General features: G+C 44.9%; 1 protein-coding gene across 2 annotated transcripts in view; it reads right to left on the reverse strand.

The window, feature by feature from the left end:
* The window catches only part of Slc22a23 (solute carrier family 22 member 23), a 179,888-nt gene that overhangs the window by 49,219 nt on the left and 110,698 nt on the right, over positions 1 to 19,971 (reverse strand). For both annotated transcript variants that reach the window (XR_011707785.1, XM_027948216.3), the window contains exon 4: positions 1,315 to 1,483. Coding sequence is in view for 1 of the 2 variants with exons in the window: in XM_027948216.3 (XP_027804017.1) it covers positions 1,315 to 1,483 (169 nt within the window). In the remaining variant the exon portion in view is untranslated. The remainder of the gene's footprint in view (positions 1 to 1,314; positions 1,484 to 19,971) is intronic.

A 19,971-nucleotide genomic window follows, 5' to 3' on the forward strand; every position in this document is an offset into this window, starting at 1 on the left:
AGGCAAAGCCAAGTGGCAGATGCCCCAGGGCAGGGGACAGGAAGGCCTTCCTTATAAGATAAAAGGAAGACAGTGGATGATCCCCTTCTGCTCCCAGGAAATGACCTCATTCTTGGCTTCTAGAGACCCTGCTAGAGGTATAAGGGTGTCCTGGGCTACACCTGGCTCTGGGGCTGGGGAGGAGCCTGGTTTTGGCAGCTGTAGCTGGTGAGCACCTCCCACCCTTTTGTTCAAGTTATTGCTGGCTCCCTGCCGCCCCTGAGGTTCTCCTGTCACACACAGCGAGCAGGGCCAGGCTCTTGAGGAAAATGCGCCTGTTCACTATTCACCCTCATTTCTGGGAGGGTGGCTTTTCTACCAGAGTGGGAGGTGGCAGGACTATGAAATTAAGTTAAGGCAGGTGCTCCTGCCTTAACTCCCCCCACCCCCATCTCAAAAGCAAGCCAGACTGACAGCCAAGCCTCTTGGCTCCAGTGAACACTTAAAGCAAGGACACATGGGCTACACGGGCCAGCCACTTCACCACGCAGTACCATGGGTATCCTGTGCACTATGGCGTATTGAATGTCTGGGTGAAACGTAGGCATGGACAGGTGGGAAGGAAGGGAAAGAGAAGGAGGGAAGGAAGCAAGCATCTATAAAAAGGGTCAGAGAATTATTTTTTTTCCCTTCAATCTCTATCCATAGAGCAGTGGTTTTTCAACATGGGCTGAACAGGAATCCTCTTGAACCTTTTAAAAATTCAGTTGTCCAGAGGTCATATCCCCTAGAGCAGTGCGTTCAATTGTTGTATTTTTTTTTTTCTCCCTCTAAAGTCAGCAAGTCAAAAACTTGAAAGTTACTCTGAAGGATCAGATAGGAAGAACTTTCAGCTCTGTGGGCTTCCCAGTCTCTATTGCCTGGTCTCAGCAGGAAAGTGTCCCTGGGCAAGGCAGGTATCAACACCTGAGCAGGACTGTGCTCCAGTAACACTTTACGCAGATGGTGGGCTGGACTTGCCCACAGGCTGAAGTCTGCCCACTCCTTACCCAGAGGAGATAGGAAGCTTCGACCTCACTTCATTGACATCTCCATGTCTTCCTCCCAACACGAGCTCCCCCCGACCCTGGCTTGCAAATCCTTTCATAAAAACTCATGTCAAAATAACCTTGGGGGTGGGGGGCTGCAGCAAGGAGCTGTGAAGCCAGACTGACCCCAGACAGATCACTGGAGCTGGGTGACCGGCTTGGACTTGTGGGAAGTCTGGGATCCCAGGGCCTGTGGCCTGAGTGTGCGGGGATGTGAATGACAGGGACACACGTGGAAGATACTCACGACCAGTAGAGCAGCATGAGCAGGAAGGGGCAGATGATGAGGGCCTGCAGCACCTGCCAGTCCCGGCACAGGGCAGCCAGCCCGGGCATGAGGAACTGGCCGGCCATGGCCACAAAGCTCGCCACCATCGTGATCATGAACCGTTTTCCAGGCGGACACAGCTCTATTCCTAGGACACAGAACAACAAGAGAGACGTGAGTGACATGCCGGAGGCCTGGGGGAGCCCTACGTGATATGCCAACATCTCATACAAGGGTGAACTGAGGCCTGACAGGAAAGGGAGCAAGAGTGTGGCTCAAGGTCACAGAGCAAGGGCACTGTGATTCAGAGGTGCTTGGCTCAGAAACTAGGAAATGCTGCTGCCCGTGGGGATGGACTTTCTGCATTGCCCACTGTTACTGAGCTTGCTGTCCAGCGTGTTCCCTTGAGTGTCTGAGCCGTTGCCATTCCCTCCTGTCTAGGACGCTGCTGGACACCCTCTCAACCTGTAGATGGGACACCAGGAACATCCATCTATTCACTCTCCACCTGTCCATCTCTTCTCCTGGTCCTGACCTCAGTGCTCCTTGAGAACTCTGAGTTCCAGGCGACCTGCTGTCCCTAGGAGATCAAGATAGAGCTGAATTGCCACCTATCTATGTAAACAAGACAAGAACAAATAAAAAGTCATAGAGTAATGATGTGGCTGGAAAACTCCTTTTCATATTGGAATCCTGGTACCCACTCTAATGTGGGTATGTTGGGCATCTTTTCCCAGGCTGCAGATGAATCACATCTAATTCAAGTGAAAAAGAGTGTCTGTTTTCAACAAATGCCCCCTGATGGAGGCAGATCACGGTTCCTCCTGTCTCTTAATTTTACCTTGAGTAAAAAAATACGTTTATATAACTTTAACCAAGTGACAACCCCATGCAGGCCCACTTCATGAATCCTATAATAATGGTCCTTAAAACTAGAGGCATAGTTTTATGTATACTTTCCAGTTACAGAGCATGCAAATTTGTTTGCTACTCTCCTACTACAATGTACAGTATTCCCTATATTTTTCTTCCTTGCTTTTTTTTTTTTTTATTAACTAAGTATAGTTAAAAGGATTTGAGAAGAAAAAGCAAAAGAAGAAAGCCCCTCAGCAGGAAATACTTTCATGCCTTTGAGTCTGGAGACTGTTCAAAGGGTGGACTTTGTAGATTGTTACAATAGCATATGGGCTGGTTGTCCAGGCTGGGGTAGAGGTAGGAGGTCACAAGGCACTGAGGAAGGGGAAGATGAGAGGGAGAATGAAAAAACTATACTTGGCTACAAGGATATTATCAGTCCTAACAAAGACAGGGCATTGTGTCAGCCAAACCTATACCAGCTCATCTTTAGAAGAAAAAAAAAAAAAATGTCATTGGCATTTCTATTTCTGCTTGGCCACAAATGGTCATCATCATAGCTACATTGATGAGTGGTAGAGAAACCTGGTCTCACTGACTATAGCTAATAAAGAGCTTTTTACCATTTAATTAGGAAAACAGGATTAAATAGTCCACTCTAGGCCATTTGCTGTGATGCTGTTCCTTCAATACCACAGGCCAAACTCAGTAAAAGGATTACTGCCTCTCAGGGCCCAGAGATGGCATTTCTACCCTCTGAAATAATAAAGAAAAGAGTCTCTTCAGAAAAGGCTAAGAGTGGTAGGTTCTAGTTTTCACTTATTAAGCACAAGCAGATTTGCTGCTATGGAAACCAGAAATCTGCATTAGCCACAGTGCATGCAGTGTTAGGAGGTTCAGCCTCAGCAAGCATCAGATAAGAAAATTTAGCACTTGGTCACCCCATAACCTTTAAACAAAGTCAGAGAGAGAATGTCAAAGTAGCAATAATGGCTTCATGTCAGTGAGTTTGGTCATATGACAGACCTATGTGCTCCTTGTGCTTTTTTTCTTTACTGCCTCTTTAATTTAGTGACACAATACATATGAAAACATCGGCGACTTTGGCAGTCCCCTCTTATCTGTGGTTTTATTTTCCACGTTTTCAGTTACCTGTAGTTAACCCCAATTTGAAAATATTAAATGGAGAATTCCAGAAATTGACAACCCATAAGTTTAGAATTGCATGTCATTCTGAGCAGCATGATGAAAGTTTGTGCCATTCCACATTGTGGGGAGTGAGTAATCCCTTGACCCGTGTATCCATGCTGTATATGTTACCCACCCTGTAGCCACTTAGTAACATACGCATTATTAAACTGACTGTCATGATATCACAGTGCTTGTGTTCAGGTAATTCTTATTTTATTTAACAGTGGTCACAAAGCAAATAATAATAATGATAATTCAGATGCGACAAAGAAAAGCCACAGAATGCTTATTTTAAATGAAAAGGTGAAAATTCTCAACTTCCTAAAGAAAGAAAAAAAATCATATACTTAAGGTTGCTAAAGTCTATGGTAAGAAAGAAACATAGTATGTAAAGGGTCTGTTTACATACTAAAACTGCTGAGGTTCAGGCATGCACTGCACTGGGGGTCTTCAAATATATCACCCAAGAATAAGGGGAGACTACTGTACAATTATTTTACTATATGCCCTCTTTGGGATCCCTAATCCCACATACTAATCTACACTTGTGTGATATCATTCAAAAGATCACAAAATAACTTCTGAGACCACGGTCTAGGTTTGCCGATGATGGAAGAAAATGGTTCCTTAATGGGCAAGTAATGGTGTAGTTTGACGTCACAGTCTCTCCTGGGCACTAAGGATTGCAGTGGCTACTACATCAATTAGTGTGACCACTGATGTGAAAACTATTAAATTGTCATAGTTTTTCTCCTTGAGGTCCTCTCTCCTAAGTGGTCTGGGTTGTCCCTTAACTTCTCTCCACCTGTGGGGTCCGTGGACCTGAGATGTCAGCCTCACAGGGGAGCTTGTTAGAAATGCTTCAGCCCAGGCCCACTCAGACCTACAGAATCAGCACTCATATTCTAACGAGAACCCTGGACCCCTCTTGAGGACGGGCTCCCTGAACTTCCCAAGCACTGTAAGCACGTTTGCCTCCCAGATATAGAGCTGAAGAAGCAGAACCAGCTTTTGATCTCTCCACTCCTGCTTTTGCTAGGAATCCTGGCAGAGATTTGACTTTATCTCACCAGGTAGAGCAACCCAAGGTACACAAGGCAGATATTTGTTCTTTTGGCAATTCCTGCTGTGGTAATGGAAAAGCACAGTGACTTGAAGTAGGGACACAGGTGTGGACATTTGCAGACAACGGCCTATTTTTGCCTTGACTCACTAGAAATTCTTTCTAAATTGCCTGAATCCAACCATGTTCTGAAGGTTGGCTATAAAAATTAAAAAAAAAAAAGCAGCAGCAGCAATTATCAAGGAACCGCAGGCACTTTAGGCTTGCCATTAATCACATGTTCCTTTTGGAAGGTGAGAAATCTGTTTTTTTTTTTTTTTTTTTTTTTTTTCTGAAATAGGAGAGAGAGAATCCACCAGAATATTAAAGCCTTAAGTTACAGCATCTGTCAGAAGGGGTTAAGGACTGCAAGGAGGTGTCTGTGGCCACCCATGGCCTGCTCCACCTCTGTAAGCAGGAGTAGTTGGTGTAATGGCTCACACACCTTGAAGATGGTACCTGTCACCTGGCTGGGATCACTGACCTTGACCTTGCAAGGAGGGGAATGGTGTTCCCAATCCAAGTGTCCCTGGAAAGCCTGGCTATTTTGGAGAGTAGGTCTCACGTAGGCAGGCACCCACAGCACCCAAGGAAGACCCTGTTTCTAAGCTGTGACCTGGTATGTCTTAGACCCAACTTCTTTGCCAATGAAGCCAAGCCTAAATTGTCTTAGAGTGTCACTTAACAGGCAGCAAAACTTCCCCTGATTATGTAAAATGGTAGTGGTCACAACAAGCCATCATCTTAAATGATTCATGAAAGCATTAAACATAAACTATCCCAGGTGTCCAGCATGCAGGGTCAACACTGCTGTGGTGAAGAGCCTGGACTGTGGAGGCAGAGTTCTTGAGTTCAAACCCTGTTCCTGCTGCTGGTGACCTCAGTGTGGTCATCTAAGTGGTCATCTGTGCCTGAGTTTTGTGCAAAATGGGGCATTGTGAGTGTTAAACAGTACACAGTGCTGAACACAGCAAGCGCTTTGTGCCAGCAGCTGTGAGTGATAATACTGTACATTATCACCACGTCTAACACGACAGCTATCACTCATTAGTCACATTTGACCCAATGACCCTCATTTGGTTTCATTTATTGTCTGCTTTATTAAGTGACTTTTCAGAGTTGGCCTGAGGGTTATTCTAAAAGACAGGAGAAGAGAAATCATCTACAATGACAGCCCATGCCATCGCATTTCTCCTCCATCCCTTTTATTTCCCTTTTACCTGGAAGTAATCCATCAAAAAATAGAATTGAGGGTCTGGCTGCAGGTGTGATTCAGGGGTAAAGCATATGCAAAAGAAAATACAAGACCCTGGTTTGATTTCTGTTACTATGGACAAACTCATCCCAAACAAAAAAACAACATCAACAACAAAACAGAATTCAAGAAAATCAAGAAAGAGTCTCCAGTGTTAAAACTGCTCTTCCCTGAGTTCCTCAAAGGAGAAGGCTCATGGCAGCTCTCAGAAGCTAGGCAAGCTTGGTTGACAAGCAGAGAAATTGCTGATGACTCCCAGAAGTAAACAACCCATAATTAAGATGGAACTAAGGCATCTGGTCAGCAAGTAATGGGGACCGTGACCATGATGGTCAGTCCAGGGTGCGGGAGCAGCCGGAGGCTCACGGAACAGGTGGCCTTGTTAGCAGCTGCAACTCCAGGAAGAAGATCTGCTTTTCAGAGTTTGCAGATTCTAATAAATTTCCTGGAAGAAAAGAAAGTTGTGCCTCTCAGAGCAGTCACGGCAGGTGACAGGAGGAAGGCCCAAGCAAGGTAGGCACCCAGGCCTGGCTGCCATCAGCTGGCTCCACAGTCCTTCCCTGAAGGATGGGACACAGGTCAGTTTGATGTGTCAACATGGCCAGGATACTGTCCCACGTATTCAATCAAACACTAAACTAAGGGGCTGGGGATGTGGCTTAGTGCCAAGGGAAGGGCACTTGCCTAGCATGCTGGGGGTCCTGGATTCCATCCCAGCACTGAAAAAACAAAAACAAAACCCAAACCAACAAACAAAAAGCATTAACTTGAGTGTTGCTATGAAGATGTGACCATGTCCATAATCAGTTGACTTTAAGTAAGAGAGACGGTCCTAGGTGATCTAGGCAGGAGGGGTGACCTGATCTGCTGAAAGACTATAAAAACAGAGCTGAGGCTTCTTTGAGAAACTGAGGAAAAATGCCACCTGTGTAAGGTGGCCAGTAAAAAGGGCAGGTTTTGGGATTTTTCCAACTAGCTCCACAAACAAGGAATCCAACACCTTGCAGAAAATCTCTAACATGTAACGCCCACTGGTTTTATTTCTCTGGAGAGAGCTTGACATGGAGATCAGGACATCTTGCAAACCACACCAGGTCACATGGGGTCTTCCATAAGGAGAAGCCTCCTACCCACTCTTCTTACAGTAACCCACAGGACGGATGTGGCCCCACTTCATCCCTTCCCTTCCCAGCCCAACCTTGAGCAGTGTCCCCAGGCTTCCAGGGCACTGTCAAACTTGGGGGTGGGGGGCAGGGGGTGGGGGCGGGCATCCAAGTCAAAAAGCTATGAAGGCAACAGATGACAAGACAACATTCTTCCCTCATTCTTAATGTGCACAGATGGATCTTAGGTGGTGTCCCCAGATTAATAATACAACAATATGGAGGATAGGCAAGGACATGCAGCCCAGGGATTCTCCAGCAGAGGGGGAACTGGACAGAAAGAAGAAAGAAGAAAGAGTCAGAGGAACAGGATTTAAGAACTCCAGAGTTCTGGAAAGACCTAATAAATTTGGCAATAAAAAGGAAACATCATAGTGGCTTTCATGTTCATTTCAGGAATGAGAAGGCTGGGGAGAGGGTGCTTGGTGCCACTGACCTCCTCCACTCCAGGAATTTGAGGCCCAGACTGAAAAGGGAACAAACAGCTCCCCAGGGCCCATCCAGCTCAGAAATTCCATCGTCTTATATAATAGCCACTAAGAGGCTGTGCATGGAGACGGACCAAATTTCAAACATTGCCCCTTTAAGTTGTTGGCTTCAAAGCAGAACTAGCAGAGACCCATCACCTGGTCTGCATGAAGGGTTTTGAGGGTGCAGAGCCCCAAGGCAGTGTCTGGGTGGCTCCATCAACTGACTCTAGCTCCACTGTGACCAGGAGCTTGTGGGGCCACTCTGTGGGCTGGGGCAGGATGCCTCTCAGTGGATTGTTGGCTAACTGCAAAGTGCTGAAGCTCTGAAGATACCGATATAGAGACAAGCAAAGTTCTTACAGGAGACCCCTGTAGCGTGTCCACCAAGGGCCTCACCGTACACTGGAACATTCTCCTCTAGTGGAGACCTAAGGCTTGTCTTCTTTGTTTGCTCTTTGTCACCTATGTTTGTCCTCCTTTTTAAAAGCCTATTGTTTTGCTGATTTTTAATGCCAAATCATGATTTTAGAAATTCCTTGCTTATACAACATCATTTTTTTTTTTTTTTTTGAGTGCTGGGGACGGAACCCAGGACCATGCATATAATAACCAAGCACTCTGCTATCGAACTACACCTCCAGCCCTAATTCATTTATTTTCTTTTTAAAGAAAAATATCCCATGTTCAATGTTCATGGAAGACAGCCTGTTAGCTATCAGCACTCTCCACAACTGCAGGCATCCCTTACTTGCAGGACAAGCCCTTAGAAAACTGTTGAATTGCTGGCTAAGAACCCCGCTCTTCATATTAAAACATTTACACCTTGGCATCTCAGGGGGAGAAGCCCCAGGTAAAACAAGAAGCTTGGTGCTGATGTGGGCTGGTGGAACTCAGCCCTGGCTTTAGCGTCTGAGAGATCTGCCTGCCAGAAATACCAGTCACAGAACAAAGCTCTACCATTCTTTCTGCATCCCCCAGACCCCGCGAACACACACACTTATCATCCTCTGGATTCAGTAATTATAAATATTTAATTTAAAAGATGTTTGGAACTGGTCTTTAAAAAACATATCCTATCCTCCTGCAAATGTATAAAATGTAGTCCTTATTCTTTCTAAAACACTCATTTTTTTTTTTTTTTTGGTGCTGGGAGTTGAACCCATGACCTCACACATGCTAGGCAAGCAGTGTACCACTGAGCTACATCCACAGTTTTAACCACTTTTTATAAAATACTGTATATGCTGGCTGTAGGTAGTGAGAAGTAAAACTTTCTTGGGGTTTCAAAGGGTTCTTAGCATCTCTAAAATGACTATACGGGATTTTTTGGGGGTTGGATTTGGTCAGTAACAAAGGAACATATTAAGGTGGCTGACCATATTTAAACCAGGGAACTAGGTATTTTCAGAATCCTTGTCCTTGGAAGACAGTGTGCCTTTCAGGGGACAGGCTGAGGCACAGACTGGAGCAGACAGGAGCCTGGTCTTCCCAGCTGTGTGAAGTTACTCAATCTCTTTGTGTTTCTGTGTCCTGGTCTCTAAGGTAGATAATAAATGTATCATGCATGGCAGTTGTGACAAAACAAAATAGAGTAACATCTGACTCATACCCATGGCCACAAAGGAATTCCCATGTGTCTCTGTCCTTGCAGACATTAAGTGCCTTGAGAGTTCTGGAGTGGGTGATTTCATAAAGAGATTAGTTCCAGTGAACCAGGTTCTTCCATCTGGGGCTTAAACTATCTTGTATTTTTTGTCATGCTGGTCAAAATGGACTCAAGTGATACTTCACACAAACCCCATGTGCTGGGTGGGATTCTTTTTTTTTTTTTTTTAAATAGCCTCCCCATCCAGGGGAAGCTGAGCAGGCTACTTGGCAGGAAAATGATCTTCAGGGTCAGGGTCAGGGTCTTCCCCTTCCAGAGACTGAAGGTAGAGGTGGGGGCGAGGCACATGAGCTGCCCATTGTTCCTGCCACACAAATTCATTCTGAGGATCTCCTTGGCCTGTGGCCCACACCCAGATCCACCTACTCTCCCCTTGCTAATTCATGTGCGGAATTCCAAGAAATGCAGTTGGGGAGACTGGGGGATGAATGACAGGACTCCACGGAGAGAGAGGCACACACTCTTCCCAGGGAGCTGAGCAAAGCTGAGAAACACTGTTATAGTATGTTCTCCTCGGAAAGCACTTCATGGCAAAAGTCAGCACTTAAAATCCACACTGCACTGGTCACTGTGGCCAGGCCTAAGACCACCTTGCATACAGGATAAGTCTGCACAACTCACTGGCAGAGGGGGGAGAAGGGCTCCCTCCACTGCTCAAGCACCAAAATTAAACATGATTCCTGGAACAGATCTGTGGAATAAGGGATCCATCACAACACTGCTGCCTGGCTCCCTGTCCCCTACCAAGGGCAGGTCTACACAAAGGCCTGGGTGCCAATGGGACCTGGGGGCTTGGAGGCCAAAGTTACACAGCCCAGGACTATGAACACAGGGGATTGGCACAGGCTGCTTCTCCAAACCCGCTGCCCTTATAAACTGGCCACTCCTCTACTGACCTCCCCAGTTACCAGAGAGATTAGAAGCCTAGTCTGCAGGAGGGGACACGTAGAATAGAGGGAAACTCTCAATGGAGTGTCTCAGCAGAGACCTGGCAGACCATGTGACTTGCTCAGTTGGTGATCTTCCTGCATGTTGGTTCCTGCTTGGTCTCAGGGCTGATGAGCCCCCTGAGGCCACCAGAGGCTCCCTTGAAGACAGCCTTTTCATCCAAGACACCTCCTGCCTTCTTCCACTGGCTGCCTGGCCTCCCCATGTCCCCATAATATGGGCCACTCTTCTTCACTGTACTTTTGCTCCTTTGGCCACTCACTGTGCTGGGCCTGGAAGGGAACGTCCCACTCAATAATTACTGCCACAGGCAAGTTCACAGGGCCCCTGGGGACCTCGAAAGCAGACCTTGGGATATGTGATTGTGGGATTCCTTATTATAGCAAGAGAGCCTGAAATTGCAGGTCACAGAGACCCAAATAGCATTTGAAGGCATGATTGTAAAAGGTTGCTATTATCACAACAGTGCAGAATCCCTCCTCCCTGTGGAATAATTCATTTTTCTTCTTAATTCAGGGTTTGCCAATCGGAAGGCATGGTCAAAAGCATTCAAAAAGAGTGGTTTTTCTACCTTCAGAGAAAGAGAAACTAAAAAGCAGGAAATTTTAGGTATTTTCCCCCAAATGACATTCTAGTGGCTGCTGGACATGTAGACATGGACATTTAAATGTTCAAATGCAGAAGTACTGAATTAATTACCATTTGAGTACCTAGTATGTCTCCGGCACCAGGGTAGGCCATGGCTCCTACGTATTGTAGGCCAAACATTTTGGAAGGTATTTTTCATGTGTTAAACTCATTTTTTTTTTTCTACCCAGCAACTCTGTATTATAGGTATGGTGTTTTTTTTGGGGGAAGGGGTTCCAGGGATTGAACTCAGGGGACTTGACCACTGAGCCAGACCTATTTTGTATTTTATTTAGAGACAGGATCTCACTGAGTTGCTTAGCACCTCACTTTTGCTGAGGCTGGTTTTGAACTCGAGATCCTCCTGCCTCAGCCTCCGGAGCCACTGGGATTACAGGTGTGCATCACCATGCCCAGCATAGGTTTTAATGTTCATTTTACACAAGAGGATCCCAAAGCTCAGGGGGATTAAGTGACTTGTCCCAGATCCTACAGTTAAAGAGCAACAGAGGGAGGAGTTGAAACCAGGTTCCCCTATGCTATAGCCCATCTGTGCTGTGGGCAAGACTGTCTACAACTGCAACGGAATCTCAGCACCACAGAGATAAGTGCTCCCTTGGTTTTGCTCACTGCTGTTCTTCAGAGCCTTGGACCTCGCCAGGCACACACTAGAGGCTCATGTTTGTGTCAAATGAACACACATACACCACTTTCTTCCAGTCTTCTCACTTTATCACTGTTTCCATTTTCATGAAATCAATTACAGTCCTTGCAGAAGAAATTGATCAGTGAATCTGTAGACACCAGCCTGACCTTTTAGGTGGAACTTATCAAAGGCCACATCATGGTCTATGTATTCATATGCTAATGATAATTTAAGGAAATATCAACCATAAAATCCAATATAAACCATAAAGTTCAGTTTCCTTTCTAGATAATAAATTATTCCTACCACCTTACATCTTTTTTTTAAAACTAACATCACAATGACTCAAATGAGGAATAGAGATTTAAATCCTTGCTAATGTTTCAGCTCAGTGATCTCTTCTGTTTAAAAACAATGACTGATGTTTGGCAGTACATGCTTAAGAATCTAAATTAACGGCACTTTTAGATTCCCAGCTTTTAATAAGAGCAGAAAACCCCAAGGAGAGAAATGACTTTGAACATCAGAACAGCCCATCTTCAAAAGAATCCTTGCCTTCCAGGTCTGCCCTGAGTTTTTAAGCTAAGGAGCTGAAGGGAAGCCTGGGGTGGTTGAAGGGTCAAGTACACAGTTTAAATATTACCATCCAGGTTTTCCAGCCAAGAATTCCACAGTAACAATTCTCAATACCTCAATCATCTGGGGCTAGTCATTCTGCAGATCAAGGTCACACGCAATGATGGATCATGGATGCACAATTATGTTACGCATCTGAACAAATGCACGCCCCACAGGACTTCAGATCTGAATTCCCCGAGGAGTGCTGCCAAACAGAACACCCCTCAATTGCCTCCAGCCTTGCCCCAAAATTGCATGTATGGGGTCCCCACCTGTCCGAGGGCAGGGAAAGTTCCCCAAGCTGTATTTCTCATCATCAGCCTCTTCCTTATCATCATTTTATGAGCTTGTCATGCAATCCGGCAATTCGGGGCTGGCCTTACATAAATAGAACATATCTCAACATGAGTTCCACGTATCATTACTATATAATATCTTGTAACAGCAACTGCATTTCACTCTTTAGTATAGTTTTCCTAAGCAGGGAAGAATTAGTGGCAACTTTGTCTTCAGCAAGGCCTTTCTTTCTCCTTCTCTCACCTGCCCATCTTCTCTTGCATCTGCATTTGAAACATTTCTTTTGAAAATGCACACATTCACAATGGAGAGAGAACAATGTAATGAGTCCCCATATACTATCTGAAAGACTTTTCTATACTTGGCCTCTCTTGGCTCGTCTGCTTTATTCCCTCCCCCCTCCCCATATTTTAAATCAAATTTGTGACATAATGTCATTTCACTTCTAAACAGATATATGTTTCCCTCAAAAATGACATTTTCTTATATCAGTATAATGCCATCATCACATCTAACAAAAGCAACAATAATTCTTTAATGTTATTTATAACATCCAGTCGGTGTTCAAATTAATTATCACAAAGAGATCTTTTTAGTTTTGCAAAAACTGGGATTCAAATAAACTCCACCTGTTGTATCTCCCTCAGGTCTCCTGCCTGGAACAGACTCCACCGCACCTCTCTCTCGCACAGCACTGTCTCAGTGTGGGAACAAGTGGATTCTGGTTTTATGTGATCACTTTCCTATGGGATTGTTAACTTGTTCCTTTAAGCCCTGTTTTAATGTCTAATCTTGGGCCTGGTTTGACTCAGGTTCAAGGTTTATGGCAGGAATGTCCTATGGGTGGAGTTTGTATTTCATGGTCCTCACACAACTGAGACACCAAGACTGGTGTGTGGGTTCGTGGGTGGCTCATTAGCTCCCCTCCTGTGTTCTCCAGCTTCTTCCCTGATGGTCCCCGTGTCCTCTGCAGCTCAGTGCCTGTATCAATAGCTTCTTCAGGGAGCTCAGAGCGGTGACTGGACTTTCTAATTCATCCTTGTTATGCATTGTGTCCACTTTCAATTACTTTGTCAAGAAGAGATTTAAATACCAACGAGGATCATATCTTTACTCTGAAATGCAGCCACTTGGCAGACGGGGACAGGTAATGTCCAAGGTTCCCCATTTCACTCAGAGCAGAAGCAAAGTCTTTCACAATGACTCTGAGACCTCATGTACCCTCTGCCCCTCCTCTATCCCAGTGACCTCATTGCTACACCTAGTCACTCTACTTCAGCTACCCTGGCCAAGAGAAGGAACTCTCTTCCTCAAACCCAGCCCACCCAGGTCTCTGCCCGAGTGCCACCTTACTGGGGACGTGTTTGGCTGAACAAAACGGCACTCTCTGTTTTCCACACTTCCCCATGTTCTTATCACACAGGGAGAGAGTATCTAGAATGGGATTTACAAGCATAGTCGGTGCCTTTCAGTAGCATCCTCACCTGGAGACATGTCAGAAAAGCAAATTTCAGGGATCTTCTCCTACCTACTGAACTAGAAACAGGGGTGGGGTTCAGCAGTCTGGGATAACAACCCTTAACAACCCTGCAAGGATTCTGATACATGTTCCCATTTAAGAACCACCCTGATGTAATTTACAGGTAGGGTAAATTTAATCCACCTCGTAACCAGGCAAGCTAGCACTATTTTTTCATCTTGTTGGATAGATGATAAAACACAGCCAGTGATTCTCATTCCAGAAGTCTGGGGCAGGGATCCAGAATCTGCATTTCTACAAAGTTCCCAGGTAACAATCCCTTGAGGACAGCCTTTGGAAACCAATGCTATACACACTGTAGGCAGAGTTTTATACACCTTAATACTGAGGTTCCATAATTAGTTTTCCCTTTGTAGCATTAGCATATTAAAAACAAAACACAATGGAGCTTCTTTAGAGTTTATAACACCTGTTGACCTGCCAGTCCTGGAGTAATTAGATGTGTGCTTATCGACCATCAGCAGATATGTAATCAGTTATTCCAATGTCCAAAGGGCAAGCAGGTAGAGACATAAAAGACCTGGAGGTGCAAAGAAATTCAAAATTTCTCAGTCTATTTCAGTTCAAAGGAACCACAGAGAATATGGAGCAGGGCAGGTGGAGTCGAATGCCAGAAGATAAGGAATACTGGAACTGCCTGGTGTGAGGGGTAGAGCCCGTGGCAAGCCGCCGAGTGCTTGCCTGGTTTAAAGACCTTTAAATTCAATTAGAAAATAAAACACTGTTGAGGTCACACAAAACACGACGGAGGTCAGGGGCTGACCATGCACTGCTAGTCTGCAGCCTCTGATTCTCGTCCAACCTGCTCATTTTATTCAAGGGGAAAATAAGGTCACAGAATTAGTTGGTAGTAAAAGTTAAAACATGATTTCCAAGCCTCGGGCTCTCTGGACCTCACTGCATTTGCCTTTGGAGACGACAGAACACTTGGATTGCTTTGGGTTTATTTTTAAATGCAGATTACAATAAAAACAAAAATCAACCCTGATAGGACACACAGCAGTTAAAATTAGCTTCCTCCTCCTTCTGCTCCAAAGTGTAAAACCCTTTGTGTTATATTCAACCTAATGAGCATCAGCCAACTAAATAGAGGGTCAGATCAGGCTAGCAACTAGATAGGAGTGTTCCGGAAACAAGTCCAAGGTGAGGGAATATGCTGGCAGCAAGTTGGCAATAAAGTGGTTTTCTTCCCATCCCATATGCAATGACGCATCCTCAGCAGCAGCAGGGGCTTCTGAGATGGTCTAGGACTGGGCACCGTCTTCTTCTGGTACCATCTTGTTTTTCACACACAGTCTCTATCTTGGAATTTCCTGCTTGTGGGCATGAGGCCACGAGAAACTGGACGCTGCTGAGCACTAGTTCTCAGCCAAGTCCTGCCCAGTGTCTCAGCCATCTCTGTGTTGAATTCTGCTGACCATGTGTCTGGGTGTGGAACAAAGGCTCAGAGGGCAAGACTTCGGGTCCCATGTAGGGGACTCTGCAGGTCACACCACGTTCATCACACCCACGCCATGCTGTGTGCACAGCGTGGGTTCAGTAAATAGATGCTGAGTAACACATTTATGACCTTCAAGTAACAGAATACTCCCCTGCTTAAATCCCCCAGCGCTTAAGCCAAATTCTTCCACAGCTGGACTCAAGTTTATTTCATTGTGGACTCCACTTACTCACAGCTGTGTGGCCTCTTAAAACCTCAGCTGCCTGTAAGATGAGGACAGGCATTTCTTTTGGAAGCTGGGGATTTTTCTCTCCTGGGGGGAAGGGACTCCATTGGCCCCTGTCCCTACAGTTTTTTCAGATATCTGAGCTTATAAATGTGCTGACTCAATTCAGGACTGTTCTGTGGTATCCTAGAAGTGACTGTTGGAAGTTATAGAAAACGCACACACACAAATTTGTACCTCAACCAACTCAGGAGTTAATCAAGTGTTTCCAATAACCCAGGGTTGCTGGGGGTCAGGACAGAGTCATTGACTCCAGGTGGCTGGAGGAAGGAGACAGTGCCTCCGTGACACACCCACCTCATTCTTACTCGGCTGCTACAATTCCTTCTCCTTTTCCTTCTTCAGGTGGGGGTCTTGCTATATTGGCCAGATTGGCCCTGAATTCCTGGGCTCAAGTGATCTTCCTGCCTCAGCCTCCCAAGCAGCTGGGACTACAGTTGCATACCCCTGCAACCAGCTTACAATAGTTTCTGATGGAAGTTTTCACTGCCAACGACCTTTCCCTTTTAATTCATCTGATACACTGCTGACAGGTTCCTACCTACCCCTAACGACACAGCTCCTTTCTAGTTCAACACTGCTAAAAATGCCATGTGAGTTCAACTTCTGAGCATGCTATTCATGGTTATTCATGATTTCACCCCAGCCCACCTTCCCTGGGCTTTTTCTCACTAGCTGCTCTCCTCACATAATGCAATATTCCTGGTTAACCAGATGGTTCTAAGCTTCTGTACCCTTGAACACCTTTTCCCATCCATCAATGCCCATCAGCCACTATCTTCCTCCATCTTCCCCCAGGACTGCCAAACACATGAAGTTTCCTTTTGCTGGACCCAAGAACTGTATTCTGGAGCTTCTTACACCCCCACCTTCTCCTATATCACTCAGTCTCTCCCCACAGCTGTAAAAGGAAAACCAGCCTTGCTCATCTATAGCCTCCTTAATGCTTAGTATTGTATTCAGACTTAAATGTTCAATAAAAACTTGTTCAATTGAAATCACATGGAGAGGCACCATTTCTCTGGGAGCAAACATGAAAGGGATAAATTAATAACTGCAGTTTTTATTAAACACATTTCCACAAGAGCATGAGGGTCTACCATGATTGTAGCTTCTGAGGACTGTCCCAATCACAAATGCGCCGAACTTCCCAGAGCTGCCCCAATAAGAGGGGTGCCGGAGGTCTCTTCACCACCAGATCCACATCTCCATCCCACCACTGCTCTCAGTGAGTATGTGCCACATCAGGCAGAGGGATGACTTAATGGAGATGCTATAGTGAGGTCGTGGAGAGAAGTTACTGTGCACAGAGGGCTTGTATGTGCCAGTCACTGGTCATTTTTATTTTTTGGAAGGAACTTTGGAAGGAATTAATTAGGATTTTTAATTAGAGGGGTTCAGTAACTCGTCGAGGCTCATATTTAGGTGTTTCAACCACATCTTGTTTAAATTTCATCTGTATTGCATGACCACCTCTGTGATAGATCTTAACAATTTTTTTTGAGGGGCGGGCAGTGCTGGGGACTGAACCCAGGGCCTCACATATGCCAGGCACATGTTCTACCACTGAGCTACTCCCAGCTCTCTTTTTTGACCACCCTCTGTCTTCTGTTAGTTTAATTTGTAGGGTCCAGGTGCTTAACCTAAGAGGGTTCTGAGGAAAAGATTTTTTTTCCTCTTGTACAATCATATCCTTAATATCATAACATTTTATGATAGTATAATAACTTTCATAATAAAAATAATGCTATTAGAGAATTAAAACTCTATGCAAAATGAAAAGTAGGAACATTAAGATGAGCCCAATTATATAAGATGATGTCATCTTTCAGATTTCCTGCTCTTGTCTAAAAACACTGGCTCTTCAAAGCCCAGAGTCACTATTTCATTCAAAATAACTAGATGAAGAACAGGGGCCAAGACGGAGTATCGAGGACAGAGTCCAGGAAGAGAGCCAGTGGTCTCAGGAGAACTCTACAGAGGAAGGGGTCCCTAGGTGGAAACTGGAGAGACGTGGAGAAGGGCCACAGGGGGTGCTGGGGGTTGAGAGGGAATGCCAGGATCAAGGGAGGGAACAGCCTGCCATTCCTCAGGTGACCAAACAGATCTGCAGGTATTCCCCCCAACCCTGCTCCTGCTAAAATTCACATCAGCCTCCCAGCCATTCAGGCACCCTTACCACAATTCTGATAAAAATAAAAGCTGTGTTTTCCCCGGTTCTTCTCCCACCCCCAATGTGATAACTTATCACAGGTCCCCAGACCTTTGACGGGGACAGAGGGTGGTCCACCTTCAAGGTCTTTGTTTTCTGTCTACTTCCCAGGGGCAGCCTTGGCCCCATCCTCCCCGGGGAACTTTAGCTTCCCCACATCTGGGCATCCTTACGCAGATGAGCAACATGAAAAATGACTGAATCCAGGAGAATTTCTCTTTCCTCCTCACGGTGGAGGTGTTTCCTGGCCCGCAAGCTTCTCCCACAAACACAGCACCATCTAAGAGAGATGGTCTGGAGAAGGGAGTGGGATTGGTTGGCATTGCCAATCTCTAAGCGCTAGCCATGTGTTCTTGAGTGAGGTGCTTAATACCCTCCTGTCAATAGGTACTACCTGGAAAAATGGTTTTGAGAGTTAAAGAAAATGTGACATAAGGCAAAATGCCTGCACATTCACTTGGTGTCTCAAAATAGCACATTAATGTAAAAATTCAGGGACACAGTTACATAGCCCTGTAGGCTGGCCTGGGGACCTCAGCTGTATCTGAGACAAAATGTCCCTTTAGTTCCAAGTAACCATAATATAAGTGAACTTTTGTAGAAGTTTAAGACTCGTGCAAAATTTGGGGACTTTTTGCATAAGAATAGCAACTTGCAAAGCGACCTCATTTCTAATCACTGTATAAGGATTTTCCTAAATGTCCCTTTGTAGAGAGGCAAAAAAGAGAATTTCAAGGTCCCATGTGAAAAAGCACAAGAAAATTGCCATAGCAAATTTATAAAGCAACACAGAGCGGTCCTTATGAAAAACAGATGGAGGCCTGAGTGAGAAAGGACAGACCCGTGATGTGCTGGAGACACAAGAATGGAGAGGGCTTGTCCCAAGTTATCTGTGGGCTTCGATGGATTGGACTGGGAAAGACACATTTGGCTCCTGGAGAAACAGAAGTGGAGGCCATGCAGATTTGGAGTAATTATATTTAAAGAGTCATGTGTTCGCACAGAGCTCCTTCTTGAAGGATCAGTTTGCTGATCAGGAGCTCATCTTTTATATTCCATGTAAATGTTGGCATTATCTCATAGAGGGCATGCTATGGCACCCAGGGCACCTTCCAGTTATTCCATATCATGGAAAACGACCTCCTGAGATTTCTTAGCTTTCAGGAAATGCATTCAGAACATGAAGCACTTTCTAAAAAGTAGTCGTCCTCACCCTGAGGCCTGAGAGAGGCTGTCCCCATTCACAGACACACTCGGAGGCCATCCTGAGATTCAGCAGAAAGAATTTTTCAGAACTCATTCCCATGTATCAAGTGAGATTGAAGAAGTTAAATACGAAGGACTGAAGTGTTAGAAAAGTTTTGCCATCGGAACACAATATTTGTTATGGTCATCCCAAAGATTTTATTTCCAAAGCCAAACTTTTATATAGTGTAAGAGGCTGTTGCAAGGCAAAGTTTTAAAGATAAATTTGAAGTTCAGTTTCAGTGAGACGGGTGTCAGACCTCACCAGTAAAGGCCTAGGGTGGTTAGTTTTGCCCTCTTCCCAGTTGGGGTACAGAGTATGAAAACTCAGGGGAAAAAAAAATCATGGTAGTATTCTACTTAGGATGTGAGGCTGCAGTCATGGGGTAATCATTTCTAGGGTATTAGGTGACATTCAAATGTAAATGCTGTCAGACAAAACCATCCCAGACATCTGGGGGTAAATGTTCAGACAGCACTTCTGATTCACGCTGGGCTGCCTTTGACCAAGTTGACAGAAAAGAGGCAAAAGAGCAGAAACTACGGGAACAATTCATTCATCATCTATTGTGAGCTCAGATCTCTTGTCAGGAGAGGGGGGTGGGGCAGAGGGAGAGAAGGCAAAGAAAAGACTGAAAATAAACCCAGGCCATGCCCCACCTTCTTTACACTCGGTTTTTAAAATAAAACGGAGCCAAGAATTTTAGGTAAAATAATGTAAACTCTTTAAAAGAAAGTTAACATTTTATAAAATTATAATTTGAATCTTCATGTATTGCTTTCATTTTCTAAGCAAATCCTAGGACTCAAGTGACTAAATATATTTTGATTCATGGACAGAGGAAGAAATCTGGCCAGAAGAGTTAAGAAGATAATCCAAGTTTAGTAACTCCTAAACTGGCATTTTATTCCTCTAGATAAATAACAGGGGCTTGAATTCTAGGTGTGTCTGTGTGAAAACTTACTTTTCAAGTTACTGTTTTGCTCCAAGATGGAACTCAGAATTTCAAATCCAACTCAATATGGTTTGTATTTGAAGGATTATATGTCTCCTTAACTTGATTCTCCTCCTTC

The sequence above is a fragment of the Marmota flaviventris genome, chromosome 6 (assembly GCF_047511675.1).
Source record: "Marmota flaviventris isolate mMarFla1 chromosome 6, mMarFla1.hap1, whole genome shotgun sequence".
NCBI lineage: Eukaryota > Metazoa > Chordata > Mammalia > Rodentia > Sciuridae > Marmota > Marmota flaviventris.